At 32.2% G+C, this 19,534-nt stretch overlaps 1 protein-coding gene across 2 annotated transcripts in view; it reads right to left on the bottom strand.

Annotated features, from left to right (window-relative positions):
- The window catches only part of LOC129222231 (RNA-binding protein 26-like), a 55,918-nt gene extending 43,800 nt beyond the window's left edge, over positions 1 to 12,118 (bottom strand). For both annotated transcript variants that reach the window (XM_054856709.1, XM_054856710.1), the window contains exons 1-4: positions 11,697 to 12,118; positions 5,840 to 5,958; positions 5,081 to 5,250; positions 1,489 to 1,612 (exon numbers count right to left, since the gene is read on the bottom strand). In XM_054856709.1, the coding sequence (XP_054712684.1) occupies positions 1,489 to 1,612; positions 5,081 to 5,250; positions 5,840 to 5,958; positions 11,697 to 11,755 (472 nt within the window). In that variant the 5' untranslated portion in view covers positions 11,756 to 12,118. The remainder of the gene's footprint in view (positions 1 to 1,488; positions 1,613 to 5,080; positions 5,251 to 5,839; positions 5,959 to 11,696) is intronic.
- Positions 12,119 to 19,534: the final 7,416 nt, after the last annotated feature.

The raw sequence follows: 19,534 nt of genomic DNA, 5'->3' as shown, positions 1-19,534 counted from the left end.
TTTTTTTAGTTACTATTTTGCTTACTTGAGGTTAATAAAAGCTCATAATTCGTACACATATTTCATGACTTATCACAGGAAGAATTTCAAAAATATTTAGAAACTTCAATGTACATTAAAAAGGCAGGTAGCGATTTAAAAAAAAATTATGTTGGTACAGTGAAACCTCCGAATAGCGGACAGTCAAGGGACTAGAAGTTTTGTCCGTTATTGGGAGGTGTCCGCTATTAGGAGGAACTACTTAATTTACCTTTTTCAAAATGGGCTGTTGTTCCCTTTGTAGAACACAATCGAAACAATTGCGAAAGGTTTACTACATTTTACGTCAAGTGTAATTAATCTGTTTTTTCTTAATAAAGGTATAATGACAGCACACACTTGTCTTAAAAAGCATTTAATCAATTAAAGTAATCAGTTAAAACAGTTTGACATCTCTTTTTGGCATTACCAACGGCGGCGATTCGGCGGAGCAACCCCCCTCCCCCCACACACTTTTTATGATTATTTTTTTTATTTTATCTCGAGTATCACTATTGCATGATTGACAGTTGCCAATATGACCTTGAATATGGGCAAATCTTTTTCATGTCTAAAAATTAAACAACCCAACGCAACGACAGTGCCATAAAGCCGACTACTACGGGCGCCGGTCTGCTCAATTGCATCTCCCGAGAGCCCCACTTAGAAAAAGAGCCCAGTTTCTTCTTTTTTATCTTAACTTTTGAATAGTTATTGTGTATAAAATTCATTAAAATCTTAAGAAAAACGTACGTTAATTGTTAGGCTGACATCAGTTTTCACTTATCTGCTTCAATAGTCTCAAAACTAGCCGTTACAAAATTATGACTTTTTTTTCTTTTTCATTTTTTGCTGCCCGAAAAAAGTACCATGCCTTTTAGTTCTTTTTTTTTCTGCCCCCAAACTTTTAAGCCCCAATCGCTGCCTCTGCCACTTACCACCCTTTTAATTCCAAGAAACAGTGATAAGGAAATGACGGGGTTGGGGGTGGAATATCAGTTGTGGAGGATGAAAAGCTTTGTAAGGCAAGCAGTTACTAAGATATTCTGTGAAAAGAAAAAAAATTGGAAGCGCTACGATCGCAAGGAAAATTTCTTGTGAAATAACTGTCCGTTATTCAGAGTGAATTACATGGAATGGCCTATATTGAGGGACTTGGACTTGCAAAAATGTCCGTTAATTAGAGGTGTCCGTTATTCGGGAGTGTCCGTTAAGGGAAGTTTCACTGTAATAAGATGTGTTAACCACATACAAAAACTTATTGAAGGAAAACATTTTCTGTGTTTAGGAATTCAAAGACTCATTAATCCAAAACTGGAATATTAAAATAACTATGCAAGGTCATCTTATAGCCAGTAATTGTAATATGCCATCGTTAGTTGCAAAAGACAATGGGTTCAACACACAATAAAGTAATTAGGAGAGTATTTTAAGTTCATCTTACATCGTAGTTTTAAAAAGAAAACTTACCATCATAATCTTTACACCTTTTGTTGTAGAGTCTTGCATTTGACTTATAGTTAGCATTGTCTCCGGTCTTTTGAGATGAAAAATTTTTAGGAAGTGGGTTTCTTATATCTGGTTTCTTTTTTAACTGAAAAAAAATGTTTTCCTTTAATATTAACTTGTACATAGCAGACATGATTTAACAGTAAAAACACTACAAAAGGAATGCAGCATAACAAATAAATAGTGCAACTCAAAGTTTTATAAGTGGCATGGAGTTCTAATGGGAAGGGGGGTCGGGACTTTTGAAGCATTTCCTAAACTAGAGTCACATGCTCAATCTATTTGCACGGGTGTGATTTTTATACATATATTTGCACTTTATTACTGTAATTTTAGATTTTGGCTTTTAATTCAAATATAATTGAATATAAGGAATTATTATGCGTCATAGTATGAAGTATTAACTATCTAAAAAGTTTTACTGTCTACATTAAAAAAGTAAAGTCAAAAGAAATTGAAAGGTTGTTGGAGCGAGCCAGTGTCCAGGACATCCCATAGCACTTACAGCCTTGAAAATAGTTACAAAATTACTTTGAGTTACGGGAGTTTCCACCTGGAGATTTATTTTTTTAAATTTTGAAGTAGTTTTTTCATAATTATTTTTTTCAACCTAAAATTTGACATAATATTGCTTACTGAAGGGGTGAACATTTTCCAACACCCCTTAACATCCTATATCATTTGAAAGAACTTTTTTTTCCTGCATCAGATGGAGCTTGTTTCCATTCTCTCAACTAATTAGCACAGCAGAAATAAGGGTTTCTAATTTAGCGAAAGTCCTCGACTCAACGCAGTTCAAGCCAGGAGCTAAAGACAGGGTTCATACTCTATTTGGATGAAAAAATTCCATGACTTTTCCAAGACCTTTTCATGACTTCAATGAAAATTTTCATGACCTCGTTACACGAAGAGAATAGCACTATTTAATCTCAAACTTGGTAATATTTAGAAATGAGCATTAGCAAAACGTCTATATGAATGCCACAGCCTCATTGAAGCACTTACTCGTAATGGAAAAAATATAAGTGCACACTTAAAAATCTAAACTATTCTTATTTGTCTTCATCATGTAAATTTAAATAAAGTAAAAATGCAGTGAAGCGAACATGATGATGCTTAAATGTCCGTTATTTTTTTTAAAAAACAGGCAGAATAACATTGAATGGGACAAAGGTGGAATGAGTCATTACTAAGTTTCAATAAATTTGCTTCAAAAGTTACCTTTTAGTGTCAATAGTGCCTTTAATCATCCACGTAACTTCACAGTATTTTGGTTCTTTGAAGTAAAGCCACATAGTTTAGTTCTTTTTTATGTTTCTAAACCAGATCTTTTTTGAAAAAACCATTCAGTAATGAATCAATCTTCTGATTCAAAAGTATACTTGTTTTATTTACAAATTTGCATATTTGCAAATCCATATAAATTAATATGTTAAGAAATTCCAGAACACGTTTAATTCCCGACATTGAACATAGCAGTGGGTCGCATGGATTAGTTTTGCGTGCCGTATGTTGGGCACTACTGTTTTAGAGCATTAGAATTCCTCTTTTTCTGTATTTTATCGCCTGACTTAAGATCTTTATTTTCTAAAACATTCAACAAATTAAGATAAATTCAGATAAATTTAATAATAAAGTCCTTCCGAAAAAATGGAATCGAACTCGCATGCAACTGAATTGCTTTTTTTTTGAGTGGGCGTGGCAAAGCTAAGAACATGAAATTTTGCTACTACAGAATATGAAACATAAGAAGTGTTGAAAATAACAGAAAATTCTAAATAAGTGATGTCCAGGCAGTAAAATCACATCGCAAAAAATGGCAAGCGGATGCGACAGAAAAGGATGCAATGAGATTTCAAAATTCAGATGTGATTTTTCGATCTTTCAATTTTCCAATTTTAATAGCTTTTATGCCCTATACTGTTAAATCACTCAAGATTTCTAATGCTCCTTTAGCTACTGTTCCTTTCTCTTTGTCCAGGAAATTTTTCCATGACTTGAAATAAATTTCCATGACTTTCAATGAAAATTTCAATTTTCCATGACTTTTCCAGGTCTGAAATTCTGTTATTTTTTTTCCATGACTTTCCAGGATTTCCATGACCCGTACGAACCCTGTAAAGAGTAAAATATTACTAGAGACTGAATTTGAAAGCTACTTTTCAGACATACAAAATGGCGATGTTCAAGAGGCCCTTAAGCTCCGAAATTTGATACAAGTTAGTTTGAATCTTGGGGAAGGGGTGCTTCTTGAAGCATTTCATGAAAATAATTTTGTTGTATGCATTTTTAATTAATTTCTTTTTGTGTTCGGGTTGAAAAAAGATTTTAATATTTTTCTAAATTTAATGAGCTCTTTACTGAAACACTTTTTTCTACAGGAGGGGGGACCATCATTTTTATTTTGTTCTAATTGTAAGGTGTATTTTAATCTGTTTCTTCTTAACAAGCACTTGAAATTTCCGCAAACCAAATAATTTTCCAAAGTAATCTTCAGGGATTGTTGAGAGGCAATAAGCAGGGGGAGGAGCCCCCTAGTTTAAAAAATAACTGATTTGTATGTGTAATGGGCGTGACTGTATGTTCACACCCGCAACACATACAGATCATTATTTTTTTAAGTACATAACGTTTTCTTATGTTTCCTTTATGGATGGCTCATTTATGGATATTCCAGCCGGACAATCTCTAAAAAGTATTAAACTGCAGTATCTGGATGATATAGACAGGCTGGTTGGTTTTTGCTTGCCATACAGGGGGTTTTGTTGCCGATGTTTAGACCACCATTCTGCCGTGAGCAGGTAAACACAGTATCTGCAAAAATGAGCCTTCAAGATATTTGAAGAAATGTGTTTTGGATTCAATTCTAACAATAGAGAAATACTGGAATTAGACGCTCCATGGGGGGCTGATTTTTTTTTTTTTTTTTTGTGTGTGTGAATAAAAATAGCTTTATAATTATAACAATAAGAAAGATAAATCGTAATAGACTGTTGTCTGCATGTTTCGCGTGATTTTAATTGCTGGAAAATGACCAGAAAATCACGATGATTTAAACTTTTTAACTGTTGCCATTTTGTGTTTGTTAACAAATAAATGTTTGTAATTATATTAAGCAAGACTTTTAAAATAATTTTCAATTTTCATTCTTTGCTTTGCTTTCAAGATAAATCAGGAATTGGGATGGTCGTCAAGTTTTGGTGTGTGTAATTTTGCTTTTGTTGGGAATATTGCTTCCACTTCAAGCATAGGGAGGGATCAGAATTATAAGAAAGACATAGAAGAAACTTTCGTGATGGCCACAACATACTAGTTTAAATAATGTTTCAGTTTTAGAATGTATTGTCAGCCCAAAATTTTCGGAAATGGCAGCCCAAAATTTTTAGAATGTTCACATTACAAACACTCCTGCTTTTCCCCTACTGTTGTAAGAGAACAATTTTTTTTTTTTTTTTTTTTTTTTTTTTGAGAAACATTTGTTAGACCTCTTTAACAGTTGTAAATAAAAATTATGAGAATAACTTCATTAAAAAAATTGTAAGAAAAATACTACTTCATGTCCTTTTGATGATGGAAAATTTCTTTCAGGAGATGAAACTAGTTTTGAATTAGCAGATGTCACAACAGAATCAGATGTATCCGATTTGGCACAAGATTTGTTTGATGAAATGTAGACTTTAGTTTTCAAAGTTTCAAACAGCAAATCTACAAATGCTTGAGTTTCTAAAACAAAGAACATGATTTAAGCAAAAGTTCGAAAACAAAATCAAGGCATTAAAAAAAAAAAAAAGATTTCAAACAAAAATTATGTTCAATATTTTAAATTTCTATCTGCAACATTTCATATATTTTATGCTTACTGTTAGTTATAATTTTTTTAAAGGAAAGATAAGTAGGTACTGAAAATAAATAAGTACAGATTTCTGTTAAAATCACAAATAATTTTCCTATGAACATCACTATTCTATGCTGAAAAAAGAATTTAGCAACTGATTCTACATAACAGTAAATTTAAATATATTTTTTAAATCTTTCTTATGTCTTTGTTTATTTAATTTCACAACACATTAAAAACTAATGTTATATTTTCAAACATTTGACCCCCACCCCCCTTTGCTGAGTAACTGAAACTAATACTGGTCAACATTAATTGACTATATTTTATAACTAAAAAATAAAATTAAGATTATTTAAGACTAAGACACTTTAAATCCTTAAATTTTTGAAACTGACTCAATACTTATCATATCAAAGTTCAAAGGAAACTGAAAAAGAAATTATTTCAACAAAGTAACAAAGATTTTTCAATTACCTTTCCCCAGGAATACTTCTAACTGGTCTAAACAAAAAGCTCGTGATTCTGTTTCGGGCTTTTCTTTCTTAACAAGAGCCAAAATATACTTGGCTAGGGCAGCAGGATCAGCATCGCAGCTATAAATAAAATAGTTACATAAATATACATATTTTCATTTTAAATAATAACAGATATAGATTTCAGCAGCATAGCAATGGCATGATAGTAGGGTTATACCCCTTCAATAAGGAACTAAGAGGGCAAAATCATCTCAAATTAAAACTTTTCTCAAAAATTCAAATTTGCAACGTAAAGAATTGAATGATATCTCAGTTAAAGCTTGCAGATTTTGAATACGTATTGATAATGCTTATTATACTTACGATAGATTTTTGGTTTTGAAAAACAGCAGTACATAAGGGTAATAAGTTAGACTATGAAAATATCAATTTTTTTTCCTTTTCACCTGTTTTATTTGTATAATATTCAAAGGTTCTGATTAGTTTATAAAGATTTTTTAACAATAATTTAATGTGTTTAAAAATGCTATAAATTTATTTCTTAGCAGATAACTCCCAAAATGTAGGCTTACTTTTTGTTTCAGTTAAATAATATTATACTGAAAAAATAATTATTATTTGATAAAAATAATTGGGTAAATCAATGGTCCATTACCAAATTATTCATTTTTAGATCTTCCATTTTTTAGATGGTCTTAGATTATTTTTATATTCTAAATACAAAAAACTTTTGTTTTTATCAAATCATCAATAATTTTATTTCAAAAAAAAAAAAAAAAAAAAAAAAAAAAATATAGGAATTTTAAAAAGTATATTTAAAATTTTTTTAGTTTTAAAATTAAAAAAAAAAGCTAAAAATTTTTGGTTATTTATCTTGGTAAAGTTTGTAGTACAGTTGACTCTACGTTTAAGGACTTTCAAGAGACCACAAAAAATTGTCCTTAAGTACAATGTGTCCTTAAATAGAATGCTTTTAAAACTACAGTGGAGCAATCTGGACTGTAAAAAGCTATCTTTAAATAGAGAAAATTGTTAAATAGAGAGCTAACTGTATTTATTTACACCTTCTTCCTCTTAAAATGACTCAATTCAAATTACTGAAAAAGCAACAAAAACCATTCTTAATTCATATGTATGGTAAACATGGTTAAAGTATGGAAAATTTGAAGTGCATGTGAACAAAGTTGTTTCACAGGTGGATTTCTTAAATTTTATTTAAAAGTCAAAAGAAAATTCAAAGTGCTCCCTGGGCTATGTGTTAGTTTCTCTTTAGATTGTTGAAAAATTAGAGTTTATAACCTATCTCATACATTGAAAAGTGAATATATTTTTAGAAAGAGTTTCTTCTCAGTTTAAACAATAACTTTTTATTTTTAATTCTAAATTGTTTTAACATGTTGACTGCCAACTGCGAAATAATTCTTAAATTGTGTTCTTTTCTAGGATGCCAACTACGAGTTATCTCGTACTTGTACATCCCAAAGCAGAATACTACTAAATTTGCAACATATGTTGCAGAACAGATGCGTGAGCTGCAGAACAATTCTGTTTAACTGTGAGAGAAAAACTCAGACAAATTTTCTGCAGAAATTCTTCAGATTTCTGTAAAATGTCTGCAGAAACTGCAGATTTTCTGCAAATACCTTTCAAATCAAGACAGAATTTTGCACAAATTTTGCAGATTTCTTTAAATTAAAAGTTTAATCTAAAACTATCGGAAATTTACGATAATTTGGCGGAAAGCAGCAAAAAATGTTGAATTCAATAAGCCATCTGCTGGAACTTTAGATTTACTTTGAACTTAAAAGAAATCTGCAGAATTTGTGCAAAATTCTATCTTGAGTTGGAAGATATTTGCAGATTTTATATAGAAATTTCATATTCTAAATCTGAAAAGATTCTGATTTTTCTAGCGTTTTTGGTAGCCCCCTTTCCTTATTTTCACCAATCGATCTTCCTCCACTGTAATTTCCTCCATAAACAAATTTTTTGAAAAATGCCAAAATTGAACACGTCCATCGGCGAAAATTGCATGTGTTTGTTTGAGATTTCAATCTTTTTGCATCCTAAAAATATTTCCATTATTTAGAAAGCTTTGAAGTGTTTTTTTTATATGCTACCCTAACACGACTCATTTTATTTATTATTTTAATAATTTATTTATTTATTAACATTATTTTAATTGCTCCTTTATGCCACGTAAAATTAACCAAAACAACGTGGTTTGACTCCTAGGTTCGGATTTTTATAACAAACATTTATCATTGCTCTCTCGATGCATTTTAGAAAGCACTTTAAATATATTTAGAGAAACTCATTTAGTTTGGGTTCCACAGAAATGCATAGCAACAGAGAAGTAAAAAAAAAAACTCCTGTGTGAAATAATTTTGATTTAGGGCTCCCTATTTGTGGAAAAGGTTACGTTAGTTGCTTGTGTAATGTGTATGCAATGCTTGAAGTACTTGCAGTACAAGCTTGGTCAAATGATTTTGCGTTGCAGAACATCGTCAAGTATTCTGCTTTTGGGCTTGTACAATGTGATTAAATCAAATTGTCATTTTAGACCAGACTTCTAAAAATTGCTCTGGCAGTCAAACGTGTTAAAAAATTAAAATTCTCAAGATTGCTTGAAACTATTTTGTAACTTTTCTTCTGAAAGGAATGTTTGATGGTATTGGGGGGAGCCATCAAGGTATAATTAATACTGCATCAGAATTTGTTTTAATTGCAATGGAGAACAGTACAAAAATACATATTTAATCTGATGCAATTTCAATAACAGCTGCACCTAATACTCTAAGATTACATTACATGAAACCTATATAAAAGACTATCAAATTCTTGTACCTGATAAGTCTTCAAGAATAGATAAAATGAAAGATTGGAAAATGAAACAGAACAGCATGTGAGGAGGATGAAAATGATCCTAATGCTGAAACATTAGGATCATTTGTCAATGTTAAAATTGCAACTAAATGCAAAGAATTATTATTCATAGCTGAACTTATGAATCTGATTTGGGGGGATGTTAGATATGAGGAGAAATATTTGAAGAAAACTAAAAATATAGCAATATATTTATTGACAATGGACCCATAGGTCCCCATATGCAAAATTTTAGAGGGGGGGGGGGGGGCTCAGATATTTTCCTCATGGTTAAGCAGGATATTTTCCTCATGGAAACCAATTTCAGTAGATTAGAGTATAATAAAATTTGACATTTTTAATAACTGGTTCAATATAATGGCTTGCAAAGAAATGTTTTTACATTTTTGCAAAGAAAAAAGTACTAAAAGCAAGGAACTTCTAATTTCTAGGTGGGGGAGGGGGCTTGAGCCACCCCCCCCCCCCCCCATATGAGAGCTCTTGAATGGACCTGAACATTATCATTCACTATGCTATTGCTTTATTATGACTGTGAACATGGATGTTTACTTTTTCAATTATTGACAACCATGGTCGACATTTTCAAAATCCCGTATTAAAATTTTGATTTAATCATATGTACACCTCTTTGTCAGTTTTCATTCTTATTATCAATCTTTTGGAAAAGGTATGTCTGTTACCACTGTTACACTGTTAATGTGTCTGTTACCAACACAAAATATCTTTTTTCATTATAATAAAAAAAACAAATTCCTTAAATGATTTGATTGTTTTTAGATCATAGTACATTAAAGTCAGCAAGAAAAATATCCTTTCACTTGTGAGAGGTAGTAAATCAGAAAATTTTGATCAATACTAGTCTCATTTTGAAAAATCTAGTCCAAAAATAGTACGTCTGTAACCATTCACAAAAATGTATTGTTCTGAGATTAATTTTATGCATGAAAATGAAAACTTGTACAGGGTGAAAGGAAATGTTAGGCTAGATCTAACATGACAAAATTTTAACCAGCAAATCAATAAATGAGCTATAAAACATCATGAATTACTTTATTTTTCTTGCAAATGGTACATCTGTTACTTTGATTTTTCCCAAAATTTATACTAGTACAGCACCAGTCAAAAAAATCTTTTTAAATACATACAATTCCACAGTTACCAACATTAAAAGATAAAAACCAGGGAGAGTTATGTCCAAATTAAAGAGATTTTGTATAAACAAATTTACAACCACAAAAGTTCTGAATGCAAAAGGGAATTTTAAAAATACGAGGGTTGATCCAAAAGTAAGGATCTCATCAATTTTACAAATACACAGCACTGTCTATTTTCATTGAAATTCACATCGCTGGAAAGGAAAAACGTTTCTTTATTTTTATACATATTCGTCATCTTTTTCTGTGCATTATTGTCAACGGCGCCCAAACTTCTGTATCGAATGTCACAGAATTCCACCACTAACCTGTTGCTAAAGTGTTTCACCCCTTTTTTGACTTTGTCGTCGCTCTGAAAACGTTGGTCATTAAAGTGTTCCTCAAACTTGGGAAACAAGTGGTAATCACTAGACTTGAGCTCCTGACTGCAACCAAGAATGGAGTGGTTTGTTGACTGTCATGTCCCACTCTGGGGGGGGGGGGGGTCTGCGACACTTAATACTGAAATTAAGGTACCGTCAACAATAATGCACAGTAAAAGATGCGGATTATGTATAAAAATAAGAGAAATTTTTTCTTTCCAACGATGTAAATTTCAATGAGAATAGACAGAGCCGTATATTTATAAAATTGATGAGAACTTTACTTTTGGATCGACCCTTGAAAAGGATAGATTTGATAAATTAGTATTGTACAGGACCGAAAATTGGTCGTTCAGAAATCTGGGAGACCAATTTTTATACTGGGGTAGGAAAAGTTTTTCTTTATTATTTTTTTATACTGATCGTTTTATTGTAAGGATTTCAAAAGAAATTCTATTCACTGAAGTATTGCGTTTTTAGAGAATTTTGTTGTTTTGATGAATAATCCATTAGACATTGTCTTCCCCCAATTTGACATTTTTTTCTTGCAAAATTTCTAATAATAGTGATGAAAGCAAAACCATTTTCCTTTTTTTAGAAATTTCAGCTAATATACTTTCACCAAATTCAAGTTTCTTTCGTCGAATTTACCATCTTAGTGTACTAGATCGATCAAGATGACAAAACTAACAAAAGAATATCATTATCGGTAGGTCAAACATTTTCTTTTTTTTTCCAGGTGGTGGGGGCAGGGGGGAGCAAAGGGTATATACTCAACAGCCGAGCAGCCAGAACTTACCTTCTATATGGGGTTCGTTCATACATGGTCTTATATACTGCCAATAATCCTAAAGTAACCGTATTAGGATTGGCAACTTGTAACCAACGTGTAAAAACCAAGGGAACCCAAAACTTTCCTCTAGCTGATCCACTGATCCACAATGTAAATAAAACTATGCACAGAAATAACCACACCCTCTTACATGTAAGTACATACATTAATTTTCCCAAGTTATACATAGAAATAACCACACCCTCTTACATGTAAATACATACATTAATTTTCCCAAGCCAAGAGGGGGGGGGGGGGGGGCTGCGGTCTTGATTATCAGATTTTACTAAAAATGAAGGGGAGGGGATTCAAGACAGAATGATTTTTCAACCTTTGCATAATTCGCATCATAAACCAGTCTTTTTTTCTTTTCAAACAAGATCTTTGGTTTGTGACCATTTAAATTCAAATTTACAAAATAAAAGCTGGAATCAATTAACTATGAGAACAAAGATGATATGAAAACAAAAAGAACTGAAATTAAGGCAAAAGAGAAAGCAATTAATACATTAAAAGTTAAGTGGAAAGAAACAGATATGGATAAGATTTATAGGGAGTTGGTCATTTTAAATTACATGGCATGTGAGGAACACAAAAAATTGTAAGAAACATGAGCCTTACATTTTAGAGAGATTTGAAATCAACCAGCTCTTTAGAGCTTCAGAGTCTTCAATAAGCATAGTAAATTCAATTTAAAAACTTTGTCCTCAATACAACTATATGATTCTTAAGTATATGTCTATTATATAGTTGTTCTACCAGATGATAGTTCGTCAATATCAGAACCAAGCCGCTGCAAAAACAGCTCTCTGCAGTATTTTATACACTCACACAAAAATAACTTTTAACAATAATATTAAATTTCTAATATATAACACGACTCGATCAGATTCATTCCGAACAGACCACAGCGGTAATAAATTGTTGTTAGTTGACCGGTGAATGGCGATAAAAGGTTATTTTGGCGTCCGTTAATAAGACCAATTCCTAACTTATTCAGTGCTCACAGCTCTATGGTTGTCATAAAAAGTAAGAAAATTGGCTACATAAGCGAATCGAGAAGATCGAAAACTCTCCAAAAAATTTAATTTCGATTTGCTTCACTTCAGTTCTTTGGCAGACCATGTCAAGACTTAGGAGAACGCGATAAAGGGAGATGTCATCTCGAAACGGTTGACTTTCATCTCGATTTCCAGTCGAGTCCCGACTTACGCGAGGGATGGGTTCCAAGACTCCTCGCGTAAGTCGAAATTTCGCGTTGTAGAAAAGGGTATGTATACAATTTTTTAAAAACATACCAAATTATTTTAGACACTTATAAGCACCCCTCAAACTGCTTTAAAGCATTCCTCAACTATGTGTGTGAGTGTGAGTGTGTGTGTGTAGGTGCTTGTGTTTGTGTCTGTGTGCAGGAGTGTATGTGTGTATGTGTAAGTGTGTGTAGGCCTGTGTTTGTGTCTGTGTGCAGGCATGAGTGTGTGGGTATGTATGTGTATGTGTGGGTATGTGGGTATGTGTGTGAGTGTGCGTGCGTGTATGCTTGCGTGTGTATGTAGAATATGGACGCAACCTGGAGACGGTTTTCGCAATGAGGAGCAGCATCGCGAGGAGCCGGTCGACGGTGGTGCTGGCAGAGGGTGCTGGTGGGAAAATGAAATTAGCGTAACACCAAAAACAGTCAAGTGAGAACAATAAGCAATCGTGATTGCTCAAAAAAATTATTCATCAATTTTTTTTTCCTTTACTTTTAACTAGCTGCATTGCCCGACTTTTTGCACGGTCTCCCTCAAAAAAAAAAAAAAAAAAGTTTTGTTAAGTGACGCGTGTTCAACAATCATGCTTCAATTAGAGAAAAAAAAATACTACAAAATTTCCCGTCAAAATGCATTCTCAAAGTAAGAAAACGGCAAATCAAAAGTTCCCGAAAAAATTAATATTATAATATTATAATACTAATATTAATATTATAATACTAATATTATAAAGAGAGAGGACGAATTTTTGTGTGTTTATATGTTCGAGGTAATCTTCAGAACCACTGCACCTATTCGAAAAATTCTTATATAATTCGATAAAAATCCGATAAATAGTTCTTTTTTTATTCCAATTTAGGCCCAAATTTCACATAAATTGCCTATTATTGGCTATTAAAGGGGTGAAAAATTACTTGCAAATATTAATATTTTATATCGTTGAAAAGGGTAGAATTTTCCGCGTTCTAAGCAATTTGTTTCAATGCTCTAATTTCATTACGACGGGAGCAATTTACGTTTTTATTCCGAACTTTTTTAGGCTTAGCTGAAATTTTGGCTATACTTTCTTCATTAAATCTATCAATAAAAAGAGAAGGAATTGTCCCACAGTTTTCTTTTTGACACCGTTGGAAAAAGCGACATTTTTAAAACCAGAAATATCTCGATCTATGGTCGAAAAATAACCTTCTATCTTCAAAGGAAAAAAAGGTACAAGCCGTTAAAAATAAAGTTCGAATAAAACTAATCTGCATTAAAATTACTGATTTTTACTTTCTTCTATATCTAATAATATGTAGAAGAAAGTATTGGATTCGTGCAAATTTTCGAATTTTGACGAATTCGAACGCTTTGGGGTGTGCTGAGTCCATTCCGACTATTTTTGGAAAATGTGTGTGTGTGTCACGTCTGTGTGTGACCAGTTTTTTGGGGCCGCTCTACAGCAAAAACTACCGCATGAGAACGAAATTTGGTACACATATGTGCCGCTATGTGAACTTGTGCCATTGGTTTTTGGCGCGAATTTCTCCAAGGGGGGTGAGCAATGGGACGTTTTTTGAGTTACGCGTGCTTGCTATTCCTCAGGAAGTGGCGGAATCAAACAAAATTTGCTCCATATGTTGCCATTAACAGGAACAGATGCTGATTCAATTTTGGTGTCAATAACTCAAACGGGGGTTGAGCTATAATACGTTTTTTGTCATCAATTGTGACTGCTGTATCTCAAGAAATAATGAACGGAATGAAAGAAAAATTTATCGGCAAGTAGTCCTTAGTGGGTATAAGAGCTGATTTTATTTTGGTGTCAACAGCTAAAAAGGGGGTAGCGCAATCACCCGTTCTTTTTTTCCATTGTGAGTGCCCTATCTCAAGAAGTAACCCAGGTAGCACAAACCATCGGATTTACGTTGGAGAAAGGTTGAAAATGCATCGTAATGGTTAGAAATATGTTTTGGTTAGATATTGGTTTTTTTCATACGCTCATCCGATCATTCGAAGCATCGGAGGATGGTTTAAAACCAACCTATATCCGACTAAACGCATTCCCAACTTATTTCTAACCTTCAAATCTGTTTCACATTTACGCCCATTTATTGCAAGCTCGTTGCTGATTTGCACGTTCAGCGAAGCGTGCGTAATGCGTTCCATAAGCCCCCCCCCCCTGCAGTTTTGTTAAGACCCCAGGACTTGAAAGGGGTGAGGGAGGGGTGCGCCGGAGCATAGCCATTTTCTTCTTCATTCCAGGGTCTCATACACATTCACACGTGTCGTACTTGCTAACGGCGAGTGTTGAATCCTCGCAAATACTCAAGTCTTTCAAAGTAAATCAATTCATTTTTTCAACTATTTTTCTTTCTTTCAATAAATTTAAAACTAAGATAAAACATTGTTTTTGTGTGTGTGTGTGTGTGTGTGTGTGTGTGATTATTAAATGCATTCTACATTTATTTGTTTTCCAAGCATGACAAATCATTGTGGGTGTGCAGGCTCAGATTTTTTCGTTTTAAACTACTTGAATTTTTTCTACAAATTCTTTTTGGCAGGGGTTTTTAGGGGGAGGTTGTTTCAAGGGGTATTTTCTCTTTTTCGGGGGGGGGGGTGTCTCCGATGAATCAAAATTCTTAAAATTTTTGCGCATATTCAAACTGTTTTTTTTTTTTTTTTTGATAGATGCTGTAACTAGTTTTCTGGGGAATTTTGTGAATGCTTTGAATTCGTTTCAGAATTTCGTGTTGTTCTTTGTTTAGCTTCGGTAATTTTTAACCGACTTCAAAAAGGAGGCGGTTATCAGTTCATACCGTATGTATGTTTTTTTTTTGTTTGTCCACTCATAGCGTCTCACCTAGTGAACCGATTTTGAAGATTCTTTTTTTAATGGATAGGGGATGGCTCAACTTAGGTCCCATTACTTTGTTTGACCATATTTGTTCTTTAGAAAAAAAAGTTATGGGCAAAAAACAGTAATTCTTATGCAATTTCCCTATTAAATGATATTGCAGCGAAGTTCGCACTTTTCATCCGCGGATAACGGTGGCTCAGTGGTAGAATTCTCGCCTCCCACACGAGCGACCCGGGTTTAAATCCCGACTAGGACAAAGTGAATTTTACTAAAATTTCGTTTCTACTGTTTTCCGTATTTTCTCGAATGTTCTATTAATTTCTGTATCTTTCCAAGTCTGGAAAGTTCCAGCACTTTCTCAAGTTGTATATAAGGAGATGTAGCGTTCATTCGTGGTTCTGAATAAAGATCTCGAGTTGAGATTAACGAGTATTCGCTTCATTTGGCTTTCACATTGTCTTCGCTATCTTCATCTACGCGACGATATGAAACTCATTGTTATAAAAGTTTGGTGCCATATAACAGTAACATTAATAGTTATTGTAATGATAATTTTGAATAAAGGCTTTTCTAAAGCAATACAGTGATATAGAGCCGCACTTCTTACTAGGTAACTTCTTACTTTTACTGAAATATCTACATTTACACTAAAAAGAATGAAATTAAAAAATTTTGAAAAAAAAAAAAAAAAATAGAACCGACTTCAAAATTGCTCTAAAAAGTGAAAAATATTTTTATTCTTTAAACACCATCGATAATACTTTTAAACATAATTTTTGAAGTTGGCGCAAAAACAAAAAGTAAAATCCATTGTAACCATGCTTCGTTCATATTTTTATCAAAAAATCATCCAGAGTTAGGAAAGAAACATTTATATCGTTACTCAAATATGCTGTCATCAATGCGTAATGCATGTGGTAGTGAAGAAACTGGACCTGGTTAAATTTATACTTGTAGTTGAGTTATGGCTGTGAATGATTTTATCGATCGTTTTTGCGCCAACTTCAAAAATTATGTTTAACAGTATTATCGATGGTGTTTAAAGAATAAAAATATTTTTCACTTTTTAGAGCAATTTTGAAGTCGGTTCTATTTTTTTTTTTTTCAAAATTTTTTAATAAACGCATAATATTTAAAAATAGTTTCCTCATCAAACAAATTACATGTGCAACTAGCATTCCCGTACCCAGCATTGCTCGGGTAATGGAATTAGAAGAGGTTAACAGTGCTTGGTGCACCTAGTTTCGAAAATCCCCTATAATAATTACTTATTACCTGTAACTTTTTCTAATTTGGGGAGGATCCCGGGGCCCCTGGACTCCTTGTATATATATGCCCTTGTCCTTAACCGATCTTTAACTGTTACTAACGATCCTTTTAAAGTGTTGATTATCTTTGCAAACACAGGCCATCCACATTTTATTATTATATGTTTAAGCAAGAACTTCTTTGTATACAACATTTTTAGTTTTTTTTTTCTGGTGCTAAAATTATTAAGCTGCTTGATGAACAGACTTTGGAGCAAGCTACATAACATTGGCCGTGTGAAAAAAGTCTTCTCTTAAATCGATCCCTGCTACTTTTAATGTCTGTCCTTGTGACTTATTAATGGTTATTGCAAAGCAAACTTTAACAGGAAACTGCACTCTTCTAAATTCAAAAGGATAGTCCGCCTGTGATGATGTTCTTAAAAACTTTGTTTCTAGTTTTGAAAAAACGAAAGCAAAAGAGAGAAACATTATGATTTGACTTGAGAAAAGCCTCGAAGAATCACGTGAGAAACAGAAACAATATCAAATTTATAGTTCGCTACGACCAAAAGTTGGATTTGAATGGGGGAAAGCCTTCGAAAATAAGGTATTTGAATTTCAATGACAGGTTTTAATTTCGCAGAAATTAAGGGGTTTTAATTAATTTCTCCCGAACTAATTGAGATTTCGAAAAATCCTTTCTTAGTGGTTACTTTCGTAATCATGCGGACATGTCTGCCAAATTTCAAGTCTGAAGCTTCAGCGGTTTCGGCTGTGCGTTGATATATATATATATATATATATATATATATATATATATATATATATATATATATATATATATATATATATATATATATATATGTATGTTATCACAGGACATTGATTTTTATATATTAAGATTTACCATAGAAATAAAATTGTGTCTTTGAATGAGCTTTTCTCGTTGATGGATAAAATACATTAAAATTCCTTCCCTAATAATAAAAAATTTTTTTTTTTTTTAAATCAGTGAACATGAACTTTTGAATGAAATGGGAGAGTATAATAGTTCGGCAAAAGAATAAAATAAGTACTTTTCATAATATTCAAGTTTCACCCACGTCATTTTAATTGCTATGAAGATTTACTAACTAAATGTTTACGCGTATTTTTTTTTTTTTTTAAATTTTTATTCTTATTTCAGGTCAAAGCAAAATTGAACCTTCAAACAAGCTAGGTTATTTTTCATGGCAGAATTTTAAAGTCAAAAATTTGATTCTGTCTTAATTAAGAAAGCTTGCTGGTAATTAATATTTCCTGAAAAAAAAAAAAAGAAACTAATGTATGCTTATAAAGATAATTTTGGAGTAATTATTCAGAAAAATAAAAGGTAAGAATTATCAATATCTTATTTTATGTTCATATTTTATTGAAACGTTTGTAAATGATAGGGAAATGATAAATTGTATTAAATTCAGCCATTTTATCATTTTATGTTAATATGACTGAAAATTATTCTTTACACTCATTCTTCTAAGAGCACCTCGTAATACTTATTTTATTAATGAAATGCTACAGTTAAAGTAGATAACATTGGAAGATAATTGGTTTAGCGTTGGAATTCATAGTGGAATAACGTTAGAAAATGTAGGTTAAGCGTTGTTTTTTTTACATCGAAATTACGTTTGGAAAGTGTTAGTTTACTGTTGTGTTTTACATTGGAACAACATTAGAAAATGTTGGTTAAGTGTTGCTTTTTACATCGAAATTACGTTTTTAAATGGTTAGTTTACTGTTGTATTTTACATTGGAATAACATTGGTTGAACGTTGTATTTTACATCGAAATTACGTTTGTAAATGGTTAGTTTACAGTTGTATTTCACATTAGAATAACGTTGGAAACTAACCAATAACCAACCGTTGGATAACCGTTTTCCGACGTACCGTTTTAAGGTACGTTCCGACGTAAGATGCCGACGCTGGTCCAATGTAATATGATAACGTTGGACCAATGTTCGTGTGCTAGCTGGGAATGCTACGTTCTGGTTGAAATTTGGAATATATGTGAATCCACCCAGCTAGCACACGAACATTGGTCCAACGTTATCATATTACATTGGACCAGCGTCGGCATCTTACGTCGGAACGTACCTTAAAACGGTACGTCGGAAAACGGTTATCCAACGGTTGGTTATTGGTTAGTTTCCAACGTTATTCTAATGTGAAATACAACTGTAAACTAACCATTTACAAACGTAATTTCGATGTAAAATACAACGTTCAACCAATGTTATTCCAATGTAAAATACAACAGTAAACTAACCATTTAAAAACGTAATTTCGATGTAAAAAGCAACACTTAACCAACATTTTCTAATGTTGTTCCAATGTAAAACACAACAGTAAACTAACACTTTCCAAACGTAATTTCGATGTAAAAAAAACAACCCTTAACCTACATTTTCTAACGTTGTTCCACTATGAATTCCAACGCTAAACCAATTATCTTCCAATGTTATCTACTTTAACTGTAGCATTTCATTAATAAAATAAGTATTACGAGGTGCTCTTAGAAGAATGAGTGTAAAGAATAATTTTCAGTCATATTAACATAAAATGATAAAATGGCTGAATTTAATACAATTTATCATTTCCCTATCATTTACAAACGTTTCAATAAAATATGAACATAAAATAAGATATTGATAATTCTTACCTTTTATTTTTCTGAATAATTACTCCAAAATTATCTTTATAAGCATACATTAGTTTCTTTTTTTCTTTTTCAGGAAATATTAATTACCAGCAAGGTTATTCTTAAGACAGAATAAAATTTTTGACTTTAAAATTCTGCCATGAAAAATAACCTAGCTTGTTTGAAGGTTCAATTTTGCTTTGACCTGAAATAAGAATAAAAATTAAAAAAAAAAAAACATACGCGTAAACATTTAGTTAGTAAATCTTCATAGCAATTAAAATGACGTGGGTGAAACTTGAATATTATGAAAAGTACTGATTTTATTGTTTTGCCGAACTATTATACTCTCCCATTTCATTCAAAAGTTCATGTTCACTGATTTTTTTTTAATTATTAGGGAAGGAATTTTAATGTATTTTATCCATCAACGAGAAA

This window comes from Uloborus diversus, chromosome 5 (genome assembly GCF_026930045.1).
Source record: "Uloborus diversus isolate 005 chromosome 5, Udiv.v.3.1, whole genome shotgun sequence".
NCBI classification, from domain to species: domain Eukaryota; kingdom Metazoa; phylum Arthropoda; class Arachnida; order Araneae; family Uloboridae; genus Uloborus; species Uloborus diversus.
The sequence above is the reverse complement of the archived record's forward strand: the minus strand, read 5'-3'. Positions and strand labels throughout refer to the sequence as shown.